The 21,464-nt window shown below is 38.0% G+C and overlaps 1 protein-coding gene across 4 annotated transcripts; it reads left to right on the top strand.

Moving 5' to 3' along the window:
- Positions 1 to 662: 662 nt before the first annotated feature.
- arhgap42a (Rho GTPase activating protein 42a) lies at positions 663 to 20,836 on the top strand. 4 transcript variants are annotated; one of them, XM_057360922.1, is made up of 25 exons: positions 663 to 1,015; positions 2,368 to 2,463; positions 3,982 to 4,043; positions 9,746 to 9,817; positions 12,422 to 12,523; positions 12,641 to 12,751; positions 13,320 to 13,424; positions 13,536 to 13,665; positions 13,861 to 13,961; positions 14,054 to 14,163; positions 14,623 to 14,682; positions 15,176 to 15,254; positions 15,933 to 15,972; positions 16,191 to 16,253; positions 16,607 to 16,681; positions 16,824 to 16,908; positions 17,000 to 17,058; positions 17,146 to 17,251; positions 17,385 to 17,544; positions 17,659 to 17,827; positions 18,072 to 18,467; positions 18,563 to 18,719; positions 18,986 to 19,048; positions 19,277 to 19,356; positions 19,516 to 20,836. In XM_057360922.1, exons 1-25 carry the CDS (start codon positions 862 to 864, stop codon positions 19,602 to 19,604), a joined length of 2,724 nt encoding a protein of 907 aa, XP_057216905.1. In that variant the 5' UTR covers positions 663 to 861; the 3' UTR covers positions 19,605 to 20,836. The 4 variants fall into 4 exon arrangements, with proteins under 4 accessions (XP_057216905.1, XP_057216907.1, XP_057216906.1 ...); XM_057360924.1 differs by lacking the exon at positions 18,986 to 19,048; XM_057360923.1 differs by lacking the exon at positions 14,623 to 14,682 and having other exon boundaries at positions 664 to 1,015.
- Positions 20,837 to 21,464: the final 628 nt, after the last annotated feature.

Genomic DNA, 21,464 nt, shown 5'->3' with positions numbered 1-21,464 from the left:
ATCTCATCATAATGGTAGCCCTTTGCTACACAGCGAGCAAACAGAGAGGGCAAGGTGCAGATTTGTCCAGCGTAGAGTTAAAAAAAACATGTTTTTGATGTTTCATAAGTTGTCCACTAGATGGCAGACCTCCCCTTTTCTTCAGCAAATAAATCTGTTTTGAACCTTAGACGTAGTTGCCCAAGAGTTTTTAATAAAATCATTTAAACTCATTTAATAAACTAATACGAGTTTATTTCTAAATAATAAACTCTGAGCTGAGAGAAACGTATTGAGGTTACCACAGATTTATAGACCCTGGTCAAAACCACTTTCAGTTTCACTTTTATGGTTTATGGTTTTAATGGTAGCTTTGGTCTCTGTGGGTCTACTGGCAATGTGTGGGTGGGATGATATCATGGCAGATGACAACCAACAGAACACCATGGAATATATTTATATAATATACAAGCCCTAAAACCACATCAAACTATTTATTTTTAATTATTGAATGGTAGATGGCTTATGCATAACAGTACTTGTGAATGAGTTTGTATTGTTTGTTATGCAGGGTAAGTTAGTATGATGTTGCTCAGCACCTCCCCAAATACAACCACCTACGCGCATGCGTCATCTCTTCCCGGAGGTGTGCTGTGCTGGGATCAGACCAGCAGGAGTCACCGCTACACCAGTTAACGTAACACATTCACTGAAATGCTCCGTGGTTGAGCAGGGGAACAAGATGCCGGAAGTGGGGTTTGGGGATACGGAGCGTCGGGACTGGTAACGGTGGAAGTTCACGCTATTTAGTCATCTGCTGTTTCTGAGGATCAAGGTTGCCGGTGATCGTCAGGTTGCGTCTCATTCATTTGCGCTTTTACAATGGGGCTTCCTGCGCTGGAGTTCAGCGACTCTTTTCTGGACAGCCCGGACTTCAGAGAGCGACTTAAGTGCCACGAGATTGAGCTGGACCGCACGAATAAATTCATAAAGGAACTGATCAAAGATGGCAACATGCTGATCAATGCGCTTAAAAGTGAGTCACGTGTTGTGTTTTTCTTTTTATTAGTGCAGCGTACGAGTTGTTGGAGTTGTAACGCCCCCGTTTGTTTGTTATGAAGTCAACAGAATAAATAAGAGAATTCACTTTCTGTTAGAAATAGCTTTATTTTTATGCATTTTCAGGAAGGCTGTGTTATATCTTAACTGAAAGACAATTGAACGTAATATAGTAAGAGAATATTTGCTTGTAATGGGTTTAAAATTTATAATGAGAATGGTTGGTTGTTTTTAATGGAAACTCTGTGAAACTCTTTTAATGGTCTGTGTGGGTCTCTGCTGGTAATGTGTTGGATTTTTGTGCTTTTAATGGTAAACATTTGATTTTTTCAACTGAACTGTATTATCATTGCAGTTTATGCTATTTATCTACTTGATAAGTAATTATAATTTCATTTAATAGGTGTTTTTAAAAAGGTCAGGGTCAGGTTAATGTGTGCACCGAAGTCTTGAGATCAATGGAGTGCAATGGATTCGACTCAGTGGTAGTTTACTTTTCAGTGGTATGAAAGGACCCGTGTCAAAGTAGTAGCTGACCTTTTGGCTTGTCAAATACCATCAGTAGTGTGCTACATATTTTATCTCATGAATGTATAGCCTCTTTTGTAAAAAGCCTTAAAATATCCCCAGTATCTCTTTGAGCTAAAAGCACTGCACGTTTCAATGAAACCATTGTGATTAGTTTGTCTTTCATGCCTCTGCTGTGTACACACATTGTTTTCTACTTTTTACCACTGCAAAGAACTGTAATGGTTCAATATGCGAGCGTGTACAGGGTTTGGGCATCATAAAAGGTTTATTCCGCTGCGATCTGGTATCTGGAAGCTTGCAAGACATACTGTTGTTATCTGTCCCTTCACTAAGTTGGCTTCTGCTGTAACAGCGATATTTGCATTTCTTTATTTTCATGTATCTGTACACCAGACCTGAACTTTAAGGAGGAAAGGTTGGGTTCAGTCAGTCAGCAATGGCTATTTGTAGTTATTTTGAACAATAATCTCTTTCACAACTTCCTTCTCACATAATAGTCACAGCACAGCAGACCGTTTATTCAGGGTTTTGTTATAAACAAAAGGCAGTGAATGTCTTGTTGTGGAGACCTAAATCTCGCTTTTCAATTTGACAACAGTAATTTGTGAAGTAACTTCCTTTTTATTGTTCAAAGCAAATGACCAGTTATGTAACATTATACCTAATAACCCAAGGCAAATATGGCAGAATTATAAAACTAGATGTGATGATGAAGCTCCATCATATAAGTGATGAATACGTTTAAAAAGTTACAGCGCTGTTCTTTTTCACATGAAAACTATGCTGCCGTTTCAACAGATCTTTCTGCAGCTGTACAGAAGTTTTCCCAGTCTCTTCAAGATTTCCAGTTTGAGTGTATTGGAGATGCAGAGACAGATGATGAGATTAACATCGGTAAGTGTTCACCAGTCCACAACAGCCCTTATGGTATACCAACTGATCAAGATGAAAATTTAATATGTTCACAAAAAGGACCTTTTAAATTTCCTTAGAGCAAAGCTCTAGCAATGTGATGGTTAAGGGTTTGATTCTGAGGGAATGCATATATTGACAGAAGTATAAGTCACTTTTTATAATAGTTTGCCAAATGCATATATCTATATGCTGTAAGACGTGTGTTTGCAGCTGTTATTCTGAGTCACCCACTAAGAGTTCTGTAATGCTGTAGTTAGTTACCACAATTCTGTCAAACAGAACAGCGACTCTATCAGACTAAGACAATTGCAGCCTGGCATTTAAAAAGTCATGAACCCAAACAATAGTGGGTAAAAATATAATCAGAGCGTTTTTGTCTGTCCCTGACTTTTAACACCGGTCATAATAATGTTTGATATTTAGACTGTTATACTTGTTACTTGATAGCCGCTTCTTTTTTCTGCTGATGAAATATGGTTGCGTGTTTTGTATGCAGCCTTGAGTAGATTATTCTAACAGACCTATATGCGTATCTCAACAGGATGACTATTGTTTCATGCATGTGTGGCATTGCCATTTATGTGCATCTCTGTCGATCTCTGAGGCTCCTGCCGTGCATCAAAGCAGCTGAGATTTGTTTTGCTTTAACATGAATTTTAAATGGCTGAGGGTCTGTTTATCTGGAGGCCTGTGCTCTTTAAAAAAGTACTGTAGTTGAAAGTAGTTCTTATCTGAGTTTCTAATTGGATGTCTGGGGGAGTTCAGATCCCACGAGAATGACGGGGGGCTGTGAAGTGGGACCCTTTCTTATCGCAGAACAGAAAAATGCTGCATATTCCCCGGGACAGGAAGTGATGTGGCCAGAGCATTCTTTGTTAAAACAACAGCAGCGAAGCGCAGGCTCATAATCACGGAATGACATGACATCATGTACTTTTATTATTATTACATAATATAAACATTGGTGTGTCTTAGACACATTTTCCCATAGAAAGTATCTAGAGTTATTTATCTACATACTATATATATATTTATAAATAAACATTTGTATTTTAAATCACTTCTCATGGGCAGGGTTTAACCCACATCTGGATTATATTTGAGCAAACATTAAAACAAGAAACTGGCATTAATAATCGTACATTCTCAGCAATGTCATGAATCACTGTAAAATATGGCATTCTGCTTACAGTTATTCACAATTATTCATCTTCATTTTTTCCCCACTGGTCGATCGTCATTCGAGGTGCTCATACAGGAAACGTGTTTCACATTTCTACATCTTAAACATGTGGTCTGCTGTTTCTTGAATACCCCTTTGTGCATCGATCACATGTGGGTGGCCGCTGTATTTTTTCGGCATGCCTAATGCTGCGTTCAGGTTCTTTGTATTTCCTCTATTCCGGGGGTTCAGAGGGCAAAATCAGATGTGCTGATAGAGTAATTACAGATGCAGTTGATGGACGCATGACTGGTATTCTTTCTTTCTTATCACAGCCCAATCCTTCAAGGAATTCTCCCAGCTGCTGAACACGGTGGAGGAGGAAAGACGACGACTTGTAAGTTTCTCAAATTGGCTTCTTTTTAATATCGCAGCAGTGCCAGTTAGCCCAAGCGTGATGTGGTTTACCTTTATAGCGCCACAAAAGTAGTAAATAAGTGGTTTGCTTACTTTTTACTAGTTTGTTTCTTTATTGCCCCTTTTATGTGGTATTGTTGACACATGCGTCAACACACCCAGCACACTTTTACGCTAGTGTAGTTGTGTTATAAGCACGCTCTACTTAGAGTCAGCATGACGTCAGTGTGAGTTATTGCAGTTCAGTGTGAGCATTATTAGAAACAGGCCATCTACAGTAAGACGCTACAGGAAACTGCAAATATCAGCAAATGGCAATGGAATATTGATTTTGTAATAGTTTTACTCCATGACGTCTCTTACGGATGTCGTGCTCCTAACATTATTCATCAAGTACCACAGCCAAGCAAACTCAGTGCCATCAGACGCAGCTGCAGATTTAAGGGCACTTTTAAGGGCATTAGAGTTTGTTGCCAGGGAATATTGCTGGCGATCACTGCTGCAGCTGGTAAATCATTAGTCATAGTACAGCAGTGAAAGAGCTCGCACAGCAAACAATGCTGCCTTGTGCTTCAGTGGTGACCCTGCCCACATGTGAATAAACACAGAGCTTTGTTTGGGATTCATGAGGCATCCATCAAATCCACATTCACCCCTTTGGTGTAATTTCACTGTCACAAATTCACAGTCTTTTTCAAGCTATCATGTGATTTGTTGAGAAATCAAAGTCACAACAATAAAGATTGAAAAAATCATTTTGTCTTTTAAAAGCTGCGGTTGTGTTTGATCTTGTGCACGCTGTCAGATGACTGCCTGAATGTTGTTGTTGTTGCTTTCAGGACAGACAACTGTGTCATCATGTATCATCAATTCATATTTTGTAAAACAAAGCAACATTTTGTCAGATGTAAACTTGGTCTATAATGCACAAATACATTCAAAGTTATTAGCTGTAATTGGTGTGACTGTAACACAACAATTTCAATTGTAACAAAGACCAACATTTTTAATGTATCTGCTGGGCTTGAGTCTGGTTGTCTAGTATAAAGGCTGAGGTCAAACCTGAGGTCATTCACACATGACACATTGTTGTCATGTTGGCTCATACCTTCTGATTTCTTTTCCAGACTGTAGATGACAACATTATTTCTCAGCAAGAGACCTGAGTAAGCGATACGTACCACACAATTGTTGCATCATTCTTGCTAAACAAGAAATTTTCTCATGCGTGTTAATATATCAAGTAAAATATTAAACAAAAGGTGGAAATGATACGTTATAAGTTAACTTATAATTTATATAATTATATGTAAACTTGACTCTATAAATTCTGTTAGCTTTTGTCACACTAGTTATGTTGTCTTGCTATGAAACATTTAATCCTGATTGATATTACCGAAGTTATATCACGCTTTGAACTGGGCAATTCTAGCGTTATGGATGTGACATTTTCAGTCAGAACTTGAAATGTAAATGCACAGAGAATGTATTTATTATCAATATATTGAACCATTTGTTTATATTTTACTAAACCCCTGAGATGATAGAGTCCAGACATCAGAAAGAAATCAGTATATACACAAGTTTTCTATATTTAAAAGAGAGAAACATTCACCTATAATAGATGTGACAAAAACGGACGAATGTTTTTGAGAGACAATATACTTTGTAGGATTTCTGTGAATTAAAATGTGCAAACCAGAAGCAATAATACCCAACAAATGGAGAAGGGATGGCTCTTCATAGAACATAAAATAGTTACTATTTAAATTTTCATGTGCCCATTTATGAAGAATATGGACCGTTATGGATGTGACAGTTCACCTGACTATGCAAAACTATGCCTTAAAAACGTTACATGTATATTTAAACCACCAAATATTGACGTCTGACCTATTAGAGTGTTTAAAACTTGACCATCTTATTGTTGACATTTTCATAGAAATATCTCATTCGACTCATAATCTCTCACTGATCTATGTCTAAATATAGCTTTGTTTTTTGTATTTTTTTGTTTCTTCCTGTTAGTCATCCTGTTAATGTTCTACTCGCTGTGGGTAAATAATCAAATTATAGTTAATAAAGTTTATCTACCCATACTTACTTAAACCTATCCAAATCATATTTCTGGGGGGCTTGTTTAACTAGGAACAAACTTCTTAAATTACGACACAAGCATATTCATTCTGTTTAAGTTACAAACTAACATGTTATAGGAATGTCCCTGGACGTGGATTACATATGAAATGTGTGAAAGAGAGCCGCTCCAGCAGCGCTGCCGGAGTCCAGCCGCATCCCGACTGAAGCTTCAGTGCTGTCTATTGTTCAGTGAAGAGAGGGTCAGTGGAGCTGTGTGAACGGCCTCAAGGGAAGAATTACTCCGAAGCCGCCTACAGTTTCCTCCTGCAGATCGTAGCCGCGTTACGCTTCAGTCTCGCCCGCTCCTGCGCCGGGCCCCTCAGGATGACAAACACCTCAGCTGAGCTGAGAAAGTCCCGTGGGTCTTTTCATTCATAGACATACAATAACGTGAGCCAAGAGGTGAAAAACTCCTAGTTAATGCTTTGCCCTCCCTCAGGGGTGCAGCTGGGAAGTGCTCGGCGTTACCGGAGCAAAGTGGTCAGACAGTCAGGTTTAGAGAGCGTGAATCATTAAGTAAACACAAGTTTAGTGTTTGATTGAACGTCTGCCATTGTGTTGTGCTAGATTAGTGAGCTGTCTCATATTCGCTTTAATCTTAGGCACGCTTCCAGGATGCTCTTCTTTAAGTGAGAGGCATTTCCCACATGATGAATGTGACTGATGTAAGAAGTGAGTTTCCTCTCTGGCTAAAAAGGGCCATGGGAAGTTTTGATGTTGTGAGAGGAACGGGTTCGTCTGAGCTCTCGACACTCCGCTGTATGTGCTGAAAGGTCCTTTGCTTTAAAGGAGTCATATTGCACGGCTAAAACGAATATTATGGTTTGTTTTAGATGTAACGCAATGTGTATACACCATTTAAAGTTTAAAAAACGTTGTATTTTCCACATACCGTGCATGTTTGTATCTCCTCTTTGCCCCGCCTCTCTGAAACGCGCTGATTTTTTACAAAGCTCATCGCTCTGAAAAGCGAGGTGTGCTATGATTGGCCAGTTCACCAGTGCGTAGTGATTGGTCGAATACTGCAAGCATTTCACGGAAATGTAACGCGTCTTACCATATTCGGAACATCAGGTTCCAAAGCAATTGTACTGACAGGCGATACAATGAGATTTACAATTACGCCCACCTTAACTACGTGTAGATTTGGGCGGTCTTAGTCAAATCAGGTTACGAAGTTACGTAGATTCGTCGGGGTGTGGTTACACGAGGTGTTTCAGGCAGGTCTGGTTGAGCTTTCGCTTTTAGATAGAATGCATCTTTTGTTCCCACACTTTCATTTGTGCAATTTTACGTGTCTAATGCATGCATGGGCAACTTATAACACACCAAAGACACAGAAAAACACGTACTTCCGCCATATGACCCCTTTAATGAGTGTTTGTTGTTGGCCTCAGTTCAGTTGTGTAGAAATGTGCAGCCCGTCTGTGTAGTTACCAGAAGCCTGTCATGTATGTTAGTAGAACAAAAACATTCAGAAAGTTTATTCATGCAGTAGTCAATTACATGATATGCTTATTCCTCACACTGAATATATCAATATTTGTATAAGAAAAGCTTCCAAATGACAACGTAAGGGCGTTCTTGTAGCTCGGTGCAGTTGCTGGAGGATTGCGTTTAATTCCAAGATAACGCACAAAAAAGAATGTATAGCTTGAATGTCGCTTTGAAATTTACATTTATGGATTGGCGAACACTTTTATTCAAAGACAGATGCATTGTTGTTGCAGAAATCGTTAACGAAAAAAGGAATGCTAAATTATTAAGACCTCAAAGGAATAGTTCAACCATATGTAATTGACTTACCTTCATGTGATTTTGTTTGTGTTTTGTTTCGTCACAAGACACACAACCAACGAGATTTGAAGTTATCAACATGCTGCCATATTTGAACTTAGTGCGCTGACTGGTTTGTTAAAATAAATACACAATGTATCCATTGCTAAAAAAGCTCAAAATATTCAATATTTTCTCCTTCAAATGTATCATTTTGCTTTGAAAGACCATTTGAATCCATTTGAGACCATTTTATTAAGCCATTTCAGTCAATAAGAAGAGTTCATTTGCAAAAACTGACAACTCTGTTTATAAAAAAGTCATGTTTTTTATTGTGCATTTCAAGTAATATCTATAAAAATATTTTTAGAACGCAAAGAAATTTTGAAGAATGTTGGTAACCAACATTGGCCCCCATTGACTCCCCATTGAAACCACTGAGACATTTATATTTTCTCAATTTTTTCAGCAGAAGAAAGAGTCATATAATTGTTTTAAATGACATGAGAGTGAATAAATGATGACAGAATTGAATTTTTTGGTGAACTATCCCCTAGAACTATAGACAACTGAGAGTAGAGACTAAATATCTATGCTAGCCCTAGAGACAGACTCCACTGTGCAAGTTGTTATTGATATCTTTAATCTTACATCTGGACCTGCTCGGAGTCTCTGTACATTTCTATTATTTGTAAGCGCAAAATCCATTATTGTGGATGTGGGTGGAAGCAGTCTGTGGAGATGAGAGGTCATAGCTGCCGCTGGCTGAGCATAGGCAAGCATGTGGAACTTATTTGGACCAATTCTCCAGCGAGACATGAAGCCCTGTGTGCTGTTCCTGGGAAAGTGTATAAAAGGAGCTAGTGTATGTAATTGTATGTTTTTCCAATCTTAGTGCCTACATGAAAATGGTACTAATTATAGCGCCGTTCTTTTACAGTAAATAAAAGTAATTCCCTTGGAAACTGGCCATGCTCGGTTTGCCTGCTGTAAGCTATTGCAAGAAATGGACTGCAATTTCAATCAGCACCTACAGTACATTGAGCTGTGCGGGTTTTAACACTACAGACTGTGAAATTCTCATGCATTTATATCCAAATAAATCTTTTATGGTAGAGAATAAAGACCCAGTATAATGAGAGTATATTTTAGACTCTCTTAAAGGAATAGTTCACCTTAAAAAGGAAAATTCTGTCGTTATTTAGTTTTACTCTGTCAATTTATGACTTTCTTTCTTCCGCAGAACACAAAAGAAGATATTTTGAAGAATGTTGTTAACTGGCACCTATTCACTTGCATTGTTTTTGTGTCCATACAATAGAAGTGAATGGGACCCAGTGCTATTCGGTTACCGACTTTCTTAATTTCTTCTTTTGTGTTTTGTGGAAGAAAGAAATTCATGTAAATGTAAATGATGATAGAATGATCGTTTTTTGGGTAAACTATCACTTGAATGTTAATCTTAAATAGTTCACACAAAAATTAACAACAATTTCACCCTTACTTCATTTAACACCTCTATATGACTCTTTTATGAGAAATGTGTCAGTGGTTTTGTGTCAGTACAAAGAAAGTCAATAGGGGCCAGTGTTGTTTGGTGACCAACATTCTTCAAAATATCTATAAAACTAAACTAATAAGACTAATCTGATTAAACTATTGTTTCTTTTGTAATGTTTTATTTTAAAGCATTTTTGAATAGGTGATTCATTGTGATTGGTTTATCGTTTATGACCTTTAATGGTTGTTTTGTTACTTTATTTATAGATACAAAATGCTGATGATGTCTTGATCACACCTTTGGAGAAGTTTCGCAAGGAGCAGATCGGAGCAGCCAAAGTAAGTTCCTATACCCCATTGTGAGTTAATGTTCTGCGTGCGTATTACCTATACTGCAACGTTATTCTATACAGTCAATATACTGTAGGTCCGCAGTAAAGCTCAGCAGGAAGCAGGTAAATTGCAAACATCTGTTGAGGAACAGTTAAATTATAGCCAGATACAGTAATGCCACATTGACCAACGTGCAAGTTCTGCCTTAAATGCTGGAGGGCATGTTTATAACCAGACTTCAGTTAAAGGTTACTCTTTCTGGGAGATTAGGCTCTTACTGATGATCTGTGAATGTGACCCCTCCAGTCGTGTTAGAAGAACCGAAGCATATCCTGTTGAGCTCACAGCTCAAAGGTTCAGAGCCAAACACGCTTGATGCCTTATTTGGGCTTTTTGGATGAAAGCTCCGCAGCTAAAGCTCATTCAACTTCGACATTTGGACGTGATGGAGGCCAGAGGGAATGACAGTCCTCTTGTCAAAGTGAGCTCATATTCAAAGCAAAACTTTGTCACACACGCATAGACATACACATAGAAACTCTCAAGGACTCTTTCACTTGCTACATCCAAACACTGCAAAACATTGTCGTAATCAGTATTTCGTCTGGTTTTTCCAGGAACAATGTCTAAACATCCTTAGAGCATGATAAATGTACTAGGGAGGCAAAATTACATCAAATGTTGTTTTCAGAGAACAGAAGGGTTTTCTTACCCTTTTGTCAAATAGTACAAATATTTTAGGTAAATTTATGCTTAAGAAAAATAAAATCTGGGAACACTTTACAATAAAGGAGTGTTTGTTGAAGGAGTAGTTCACTATAAAATTAAGATTTCATGATAAATCACATTTCTTCTGTTGAAAACAAATTGAGGCTTTTCAGGAAAGGTTTTCAGGGTTCTTATCCATATAATGCACTTAAACGGGGGGCTGTTGGTTAAGGTCCAAATTTCAGTTTCATCGCCGCTTCAAAAGGCTCTACACGACACCAGCCGATGAATAAGGGTGTTGTCTAGCAAAACGATTGGTCGTTTTCCATGAAAACGAAAAAAATGATATACTTTTTAAACATAAATATATGGCTTGCTCCGCCTCTGAGTGCCTCCATGTAGCGCTCCATGTCTACATTTACTCACTCTCATGTTGCTCCAAATCTCATGTTCTCAAACATGACACACAAGGTATCTTACTGGTAAAGCATTTAAGAAAGAAAATTATTTTATTAAGGGAATATGTTTCTGTGATCGCACAATAATAATTGTCTTGTACCTATATGAAATCCCACCATGTCTTTTTGCTTTATCTCTTAAGCCAGAAGCTGCACATTCCTAGAGAGCGTGATGTCATTGCTATCCAGCAGATGCGCCTAGAAACTGGACTAAGCGTGTCAAAAATGAGATTCCTTTAGTTTTTCTTTTGTTTGGCAAGTCGACAGTCTGTGGTTCAGACGGAGTGTCCATTAGTGGGTCATGGGAAAGGTTCTGCTGGTGGCAAACAGGAACAACAAACAGCTTCAATTCAAACTGGATTCTCTTGCAGTCTCAAAAAAGAGATTCTCACTGTTGGAGGTCTACCGTGCATGAGCTCTCCGTCCAACATAAATAGGTGGTGTCATCGCAGGCACAGGAAGTGGGGGGGGGGGGGCGGCGGTGCTTGTCTAGAGTAAACATCTTTACTCGGCCTCATTTAGAAGCATATGATGTTTCATATAATTGGAAATACCCGGAGTGCTTGTTTTTTTATTTGTGGTTACATGGGAGCTCAGAATCATCAGCTGATATCATGATGGTGCTGAAAGTGCCTGGTTTATTTTGTACACGCTACACGGTTCTGAAGGTGTGTTTTACTCCTGCTTAACTAAACTGTTGGGTTGGAGAGGAATCAATTGGTTCCTTGTATTTGTTATAGAGTTTTATCATAATAGATTTTATTGATTTTTAAAAGGGTTACATATTTTAAAAAAAAGATAGTTGTATGATTTTTGTTAAGAAATGAGTCACTTTGCTCTTTAAATTTGTCACTTTTTTGGCTATGATTCTAGTAAATTCAGCGTTTTAATCAAAACTATTTAAAAATGCTGTTTTAATAAAGGAAAACGGAAAGATCCCAAGAAATATCTTGAAATTTATATTTTCGATGCATTGACACATTTTCACACATTGAGTGGCCCCTCCCCCTTTTGAAATAGCCAATAGCGTTTAGTTTTACCTCAGCCTGTAATCTGTAGTGCAGAATGATGTCATGAAAATCGTGGAAGTGAGAAGTTGTAAGTTTTAAATGCTTAGGTCTTGAAATTGTGATTTTGTGGAGCACACTACACTAGTTTACTAACATATTCATAATAAAAGCCAAAAAACTTTTGATTTCAAGTTGACTTCAATGTGCGAGTTACAGGAAAAAGTTCAAATGTCAGTCTGCCATCTACTGGTTAACATTTTGGATTCATTCTGAAAATAAACAAAATAAAACTCCCCTAATGTTTTTTTTAAGCTCTAACATTGTGCTTGTTTACAAATATGTTGTTTTATGTAACATCTTATCACTGCAGAAAACTTTTATCACAGTAATTACAGTACAGGAAATTCCAACTCATGTCACCTTTTTTTTTGAAGGAAGGAAAGAAGAAATTTGACAAGGAGACGGAAAAGTATTACACAGTTTTGGAGAAGCACTTAAGTCTGTCTTCCAGAAAGAAAGAGCCTCTTTTGCAGGAGGTAACTCGAACGCTAAATGATTCCACACAGTAAACAAAGTATCTTTGATCTGATTCCAACTTCTCAGCTGTTTGTTCCACCTTTAATGAACACCTTGGTTATAAATGACTTTTACAGGCAGACGCCCAGATAAATAAGGAAAGACAGGTCTTCTATGACGCATCTCTGGAATATGTCTTCAAAATCCAAGAAGTGCAAGAGAGGAAAAAATTTGAATTTGTTGAGCCGGTAAGACAAACCTGTTTCGATTTCTCAGGACAGCACTATGAATCCAACTGCTTAGGAAGATGGAAAATATGAAACCTCTGTTTACTGAGAGAAAATGGAGAGTTATTGCTACACTGTTTTGTAATATGTCGGTACGTCTGGTAAGATCAACAGTGCTGTTTTCTCTGGAGCAGTCAGACAAACCGTTATGATAACAGCCGTCTCTCTTTTGCACCCTTTAAGTCTACTCATGGTACAACGATAGTATAAAGAGTCTGATTTCAAGATTATTTTAGCAATATTATGCAACCAGGAGTGCTGTTTCACGTAATATCAGCATGACATAATGTGATATTGCTTTTAAAACAGTTCAGTATATGACAATTTATTAAGAAGTTGAGGATATTTATGATATGATATAAATGGAAATCTATCTCCTAAAAAGCATGTTAATTGAATCTCAATGCAATTCTCAGTTAAACAAATCACACAAATACTGCAGCTTAGGAAGTAGTTCAGCATCACATGTGCATGTTTTTACACCACAAAAGCTTGAAACTGTGGTGACTTTCAACCTTTTCTCTCCCAGCTTCTGGCATTCCTCCAGGGATTGTTTACCTTCTACCATGAGGGCTATGAGCTGGCACACGAGTTTGAGCCGTACAAACAACAACTACAGTTCAACCTCCAAAACGTAAGAATCTTTAGCTCTCTATTACAACATTACTTTTAATACTGCACCTTGGGGTCCATCGTGAATGTCGTTCTAGAGCAAATGAACTGTTCTTTTGATGTTCTATTAAAGACAAGGAATAACTTTGAGAGCACAAGACAGGAAGTGGAGAATCTGATGAGAAGGATAAGGTCTGCAGAGCAGGACATTAAAGCTCCTGGACAGTGGACCATGGAGGGCTTTCTCTACGTGCAGGAGAAGAGTGAGTTTCTTGATGTTCAGCCACTCATGTTCCTCATAAGCTCATGTCAATGTTTTTCATGTTATTTCATTTCATTAGGAAAGCACTGGGGACAGCATTCAATATATAGTTTAACTTAACTTTTGACCAATCAGAATAGAGCTATCACCTATTCAAAGCCAAAATGCACCGTTGATCACCTGCTTTCTGTTGAAGGACCCCTGGGGTGCACATGGAGTCGACATTACTGCACATATGAGAAAGGGACCAAAATGTTTACAATGAGCAACTCAGAATTCAAGTCTGGAGGCAAACAGGTACAAAACAGCATAAAATATTTTGTAACTGAAATGTTTTAATTGCTTGTTTTATTTAGTGTCGTAAGATATGTTCTGTCTTACATTAATAGAATGGACTAGTCATGAGCCCCCCTGAGATGTTTAAGCTAAAGTCCTGCATCAGACGGAGGACAGATTCTATTGACAAGCGCTTCTGCTTTGATATCGAGGTGGTGGAAAGGTGTGTATTTATTTTGGGCATTAGACATACAGCAATACAATAGTACAGCTCTTGTTTTCTCTTTGCTAAAGGCTTGAATACACTACACAACTTTTAAAATCTGAACAGGATTAAAAAAAGACAGGGCATCAGACACTATGTGATAAAATCTGCAGACTAGCACAGACTTTCTGCAACAAGTCCAGACAACATTGCCCTGTCAACATTTTCACTGGTTCAGCAGGAACAAAATCATATATTATAAATACCTACATTAATGATTTTTCCAATTTATTGATGCAAATTGCACAATTATACATTTGAGATCATTTTACCTCTGTAACATATTTAAACCAGTAGAATTTAACAATAGTGTTCAAAACATTACAAACGTTTGATGTTATGTTGTGTGTGTGGTTCTTTCTGTGTCATTTTCAATCTTTCCTTCCCTCCATCTCTTTCTGTTCTTTCTAACTGAAGAAGTGACCCCTGCGAAGGGCCCCTGTTCAGTTATCTTCAATGTTTCTATAAAACTCATCGGTACGTCGGCTTTCATCCTCAACTGTTGGAGTGCTCTAACAATAGCATCACGTTATAAGCAATGTACTTTCTGTCTGAAATGCTGCTGTATATACGTAAATGCTGCTTTTTAATACTGGTCATGCTGCTTACAAAGATGACATTTTCTCTTTTGCTACACTGCAGCGTATGGATTTGATGTGAAGGTACTTGTAATACATTGCATGCGAATGGCGCTTGGAGCAATTTAAACGAAATCCTGAATATAACAAGATATAACAAGTATCATCAATGCAAATGCTGATGTGACTCAGTCCTTTCTGCAAAGCAAGCAGAGCTTTATGCTCTAAAGGTTTCTCCTGTTTATAACAATATAGTTTACGGTTATACAAATATGTCTAAGCAAGTTGTTGTATGTCTTCAGCTGGCATTTCATCCAGGGTATCACCTGGCTCCAAGTAATTTGAATCTAAAACCACATTAAAGGTTAAGAGATGTCTTATCTGCTCTACAGGCATGGCATCATAACCCTGCAGGCTCTTTCTGAGTCCAACAGAAGACTGTGGATGGAGGCCATGGATGGAAAAGAACCAGTAAGAACAGTCATCTGCTCTACAATCCTCAGCAGTACTCTGATCTTATTTTGATATTTTCAGCATATCTTAGTTCGTAGTCCAATGATGTTCCGCAGGCTGATAAGATACCACATTTACCGAGACTAACAGGCGTCCGGGTTTTCTTCTTTACATGTGTAAATTACCAGCTAATATCAGGTAATTTTCCGAATTAAACATTACCTGCATCCATTTCAAAGCAAAGACATGTGTTTTTGAAACTCATTCTTGTCGGTGCGGACAAGCTTTGATCTTATGCCCAATAAAGAACTTTAAAGTGGTTTTCTTTTTTGACCTATTAGGTGACTTCATTTTCTTTGTTCAGACACATAGTTTTTAAAGAAGCTCTGTGGTCTGAAGGAAGTCAGTAATGTACACATAAGCAGGACACCGATGACAGCTGAGAATTTACACTTTATAAACGACTCTTTGTTTTTAATGCATCATTGCTTCATTAGTCATTTACAGTTTGTGTGTCGTATGTAAACAGCATGGTTAGATCATGTATGTTATATAGTGACTATTTTTGATTTGATATATACAGCACAATTGTTTATTTTCACGAAGAACTGTGGATTTGTATATATTTATAATACAATTGCAATATATTATATTGTATGAATGTATATTATTTATAAACATTCTAATTTCCTCTAGATTTACACTCTTCCTGCACTTCTGAGCAAGAAAGAGGAAAGTAAGTTCATCTCTCCCATCATTTATTCTTTTGTCATATACAGTGTGATGAATTGTTCAGTTGGGCACAGTATTCCAGGCTGTTTGTGAAACTGGCATACGATCCAATGTAAACCTTGAAACTGAACTTGTAACCCCATGCCAGCTAATTCAGAAGACTAAAATAGTTCACCTGCTTTGGCCTCACATTTGAGAAGCATTAACCTTCCGTGTCCACAGCGTTCCTGAACGAAGCAGGCTTTAATTTTGTAAGAAAGTGTATAGAGCTGGTTGAAGCAAGAGGTGAGACTTATTTTTAATCTTGTCTTAAAAAAACCCATTACACTCAAAAATGAAAATGCTGTCATTACCATCGTTTCACTTTCTTCTGAAAAATGTCCAAGCAGCATTTTCACTTTTATGTGTAATGTTATTGTATGTGTTTTTGAGTTAAAGAAATGTTGTACTTTTTATTTCTCTTTAAAATGACTGTCATGGTTGAAAATGTATTTAACTTAAAACCAGTATATGAATCACTTTTAAACCACCTGACACAATATTTTTATTGTGTATCACTTTTTTGTTTTGTTTTGTTTTGTTTTGTTTGCATTAAATTGCTTTTAGTAAGAAAATGACCTGTTCCCTCCCACGTCTAGGCATTAACACAATGGGACTGTACAGAATAGGTGGAGTTAATTCCAAAGTCCAACGACTTATGACTTCAGTGTTTGGTATAGTAATCTTTTTATTTCCCCAATAACATCATCTTACACATGTAAAACGAATATACATAGAACACACAGAAGACTTTAACAGAGCATTCCGATGCTGTTATAGTGAGCATTTTAACACAAGTTCATTTCTCCCACGTAGCTGCCAAAGCTCCGACAGATATGGACCTTGACCCAGACACCTGGGATAACAAGACCATCACCAGTGGTCTAAAGAATTACCTCAGGTTTATAAATACCCCTAAAATAAGTTTTACTTTAAACAGTACATCAAGGCCTATCACTGAAGAAACGTGACATGGATTTTGTTCCCTGCAGGTGCTTGGCAGAACCTCTCATGACTTATAGATACCACAAAGACTTCATCATGGCTGTCAGTGAGTAACTTAGTTTTCTCTTCTTATTACGCGTGTTTGGGATGACAGATGATGTTTTTTCTGTATTGTTTTTTGTTTGCTTTCTAGAGTCTGATGATCAGAACTACAGGGTCTGTGCCGTCCACGCTCTCGTCCACAAACTGCCAGACAAGAATAAAGAAATGCTGGATATTCTGATCAAACATCTACATGTGTAAGTCCCCCTGACTTGTAAACTTTAATAGAAAAAAAGTTGCATGTCTAGAACGTTTGTTTGCAAATATACTTTAAATCCAGCATGGTGGTGGTTGAAGAAGTCTGAAAGGTGTTTTCTCTGTGTTTTGTAGGGTCTCCACACACAGCCAAAAGAATCTGATGACCGTATCTAACTTAGGTGTGATTTTTGGCCCAACACTCATGAGGTCACAGGAAGAGACGGTGGCAGCCATGATGAACATCAAGTTTCAGAATATTGTAGTAGAGATTCTTATAGAAAATTATGACAAGGTGAGCGTTTCTCTCTCTTCATCTTTTCAGATTCATCTTTGCTGTACTCTCTGTGTTTTCATTTGGCCATCTTAGAAGTTGAATTAAAATTCTCTTATTAACTTTTTATCTCAGGTATTTCACCAAGCTCCAGACCCCAACATCCCCCTGCCACAGCCTCAGTCTCACTCTCATTCTCAGTCTCGCACCAGCGCCCGGCGCAGCAAAGCCATCTGCCTGTCCACAGGGTCCCGCAAGTCCAGAGGCCTGTATCCCCCCGCCCTGTGTCTGGCTGATGCTGATAGTGTGTGACCTTTTTACACTTGAGCTCCTTTATGTTCACCTGAGATAGTTTCTATAGTTATACTATCACACCATCTTATTCTTTGATGTCACTATTAGACCAATAGTGAAACTATGTTGTGCCTAAAAGTCACTCTCATCCAACTCTTAACATTTTTTTTTGGTATATTCATATTAACATTTCTACACAATTTACTAGGCTACAATTCTAACTTAAAGCATCTTCTTGTGTCTGTCCCCATCAGGTGATACGTTCAGCAGCAGTCCCAGCAGCACTCCGATGGGCAGTATGGAGTCTCTCTCATCACATTCTTCAGAGCAGAACAGTTGCTCCAAGACGGGCTCCCCCTCGCGCACCAAACACAAACCATCAGGCAGTCTGTGCTGGACCACCTCCACCCCCTCCTCCAATGGGCCGAAAAGCTCAGCCTACACCACCAGCCCTGATTCCAGCTCGAAAGAGGACGCCAACAAGACTGACGGAGAATGGGAAGAGGCGCTGAGTACGAGCCCGGGGGATCGAGGATCTCCAATATCAGAGCTCCTTCAGAGGCCCTTAGGGGAGCAACTGGAGGGTCACGGAGAAGAAAGACGCAGCCTGTCCGCCGCTTCTTCTCTCACTTCCCTCCACATCTCCGAGGGTAAGAATGTCGATATCATATTTTTTCTTAGTGGATTCCCATCATGTTTCATGTTGCTGTTCATGTTTATGATATGGTCTTGCGGTGATGCTCAGGTTTCAGGAGCTGTCACGGTTCCATTCAGAGTCTTGTGTCACGTGGTCACAGGGACAGTCTCAAGTCTCTCCATCTGCCGGATCTTCCTCTTAAAGAAAACGTGAGATGCAGAGCTGACTCCTCTGCCAGCAATGGCTACCAGAGACCTGGATCTGTGTAAGCAAAAACGTTTTAAAAGTCCGAAATGAACAGCGTAGAAGGTATCGAGCTGATCTCCAAGTCGGTTTGACTGATTATTCTAGTGCCACACTTCGTCATAACTAATCATCTTAATGTCAGTCTAACAATGAAAAACTAACAATGACGGTCTAATTCTACAATGACTCACTGGCATAGCCAAGTATTTAATGTCTAAAGCTTATCGGTTTAAAACGTATATTAAACTCATCCAGTATCTTAACATAGCCTGCTTATTATTTCAGCGTGGCCTGTAGAGCAGCCATCTTTGAGAGTCCTGTGATTTCTCAGCCCACAACTTTGGGAAGGTAGTGAGCCAGACCGAGTCTGATGTTTATTCTTACTAATATTATGTTTTCATTTGTTATAATTATCGCTTGCATCCTTTTCTCTAACGTTACTGAACAAGATGTTTTCGATGCTGAGAGCAGCCGCATGTGTTTCTTTTAAAGGGATGAATGTGTGGTTGATGGTATCATTTATACAACCGTGTTTCCTCTTTGTTTGGTCTCTCACCCCCTCTGGTGTTTTTACAGAGAGGCAAAGGCCTTGTATTCCTGTAAAGCGGAGCACAGTCACGAGCTCAGCTTTCCACAGGGGGCGCTGTTCTCCAAAGGTAACCATACTTTCCATTTAAAACTGTAACACATTTTTGTTTTGAAAGTTGAAACTAATTTGCATGTACGTAATGATGAAGGTCGAACAGTAAAGTTGAGTAAAAATAGACTTTTAACAAATAGTCATTCGGGTGTTTATTTGTGTTTTGATATTCCAGTATATCCATCAGTGGAACCCGGTTGGCTTCAAGCGACCTATGAAGGCAAAACTGGACTCATACCAGAAAATTATGTGGCGTTCCTCTGATTCTTCTGAAAAAGGCAAAAGCCTAGTCCATGGTATCCATGGTGTTTCGTTTTTATAGGGACCGTTTATTAATGCCTTACTGTATGTAAATAGTTTTATTGCATAGCATTATAACCAATCCAATAACTATTCTACATGGCAATGTTTATTCAGGATGTAGATATTGCTAATATTCATAGTTTGTGTTATCTTCCAGGTACATGCGGTTGACTGTATTAACATACATTCCCGTATTTATAATTGCCATACTGCTTATGGGCTGTGATATTGTAAAACTAATTCACATGATGAGATTACTCATAACACATTGACAGTGTTGCGGTACGATTCAGAAGGTAATTAAAGATACGTGTGCAGTAATATAGAGGGAGAATTACACCAGCATCACATGAATACAAATATCTTGACATGTTTAGCCATATAACCACATTAAGTATCTTGCTATCAGAATATAAAAGTATCCCAGCAATGAGATACATGCAAATGTTTCTAAGAACATGAATGTAAATGAAAAGTACATTATTACAGCACTCTTGTAGGAGACCGTATTGCCCAGTATTTGGCAGTATGTTTTAATGAACCCAAAAGATAAAGCATGCAATAGGACCACAGTACTATTACAATTAAAACTGTTGCTTAGTCTTTTGGGTGAAATCATTTCCTCAGTGAGTTGACACTCATTGTAATTTTCAAGTTTCAAGTGCAATTTCCAAACCTAAATACTAAACGTGGTACCTCAAAGAGTCTGGGATTTTCAGATCATTTCAAAAAATATGTCTAAATGACTTTAGGAGCCAAAAGAGGTTTCCTTTTCATCAAACTTATTTAATTATACTACTATACTTTGTCAGTTTTGTGGCTTTTGGTAAAACAATGCTACGTAACAAGTGTGCCTTAGACGGTTTAGTTAATACTGAATGTATTTCTTAAGTGTAATATAGTGTTTTTATGAAGTACAATCAACAAAAGAAGAAAACACTGACAGTGTTAAGTTTTGTGTAGTGTGTTCTGAATGCACGCAAGTTGTTCTGTAGCAAAAATGCAGTTGTTCAAGTAATGGTTCTACTGTGTTTTACTTTACACTGGTTTAGCATTTCTGAATGTTTTAATGGAGTAAAAACATTTACGTTATACAGATTATAACAGCTAATAACATAACACACAAAGTAATTTAATGTTTGCCTGATTATTTTCTCATAAAGCATTTCAAAAAGTATTAAGGTGTTTTGTGAATTATTGTTATGATGTTTCGAAGAAATATTATGAAGTAACAGTCAGTAAACAGTCTGACATAAACATTTCCATGTAAAGTTCTCCATATACTGTATCATTTTTCTTGTGATTTCATGTACCCACTCAGTGACATCATGTACTAAATGTAAAAGATTGAGAACTTAGGACAGTACCTCTGACATCATTTGAAAGAGCTTTGACCATAATATCAGGTAAAAAGTCCAAGAAGACTATTTATTCCCAGCACAGTTATTTTCAGGACTGGCCTACATTTTATCCTCTTCATAATGAGGCCTTTGCCTGTGAGTAAAGTAAACAGATACCTATTTTAACTTCTGCTACTACTATCTGTTAAATATCTTTTCATTGTTATTTCTGTGAATAGGTTCCTCGCAGGTAAGAAGTGAAGAGAAGTGAATTCATTTGAAATGTTCCATGAACGTCAGGTTGAAATTGACTCAGACAGGCTTGACAGAAACCGGTGCTTTTGACATTCAGTTTTTCCAGCTCAGCACTATGTGTCAGCAGAGCAGACAAAGCAAGTCTTATTCTATAAAAACATGTGTTTTCCTTCCTCGTTCTCCCTGGGTTTTTCATTATAACTTGTGATAATGTGTGCCTATGTCT

Source organism: Triplophysa rosa, linkage group LG19 (assembly GCF_024868665.1).
Source record: "Triplophysa rosa linkage group LG19, Trosa_1v2, whole genome shotgun sequence".
Taxonomy (NCBI): Eukaryota; Metazoa; Chordata; class Actinopteri; order Cypriniformes; family Nemacheilidae; genus Triplophysa; species Triplophysa rosa.
Note: the sequence above shows the minus strand (reverse complement) of the source record. Positions and strands in the feature narration are given on the sequence as shown.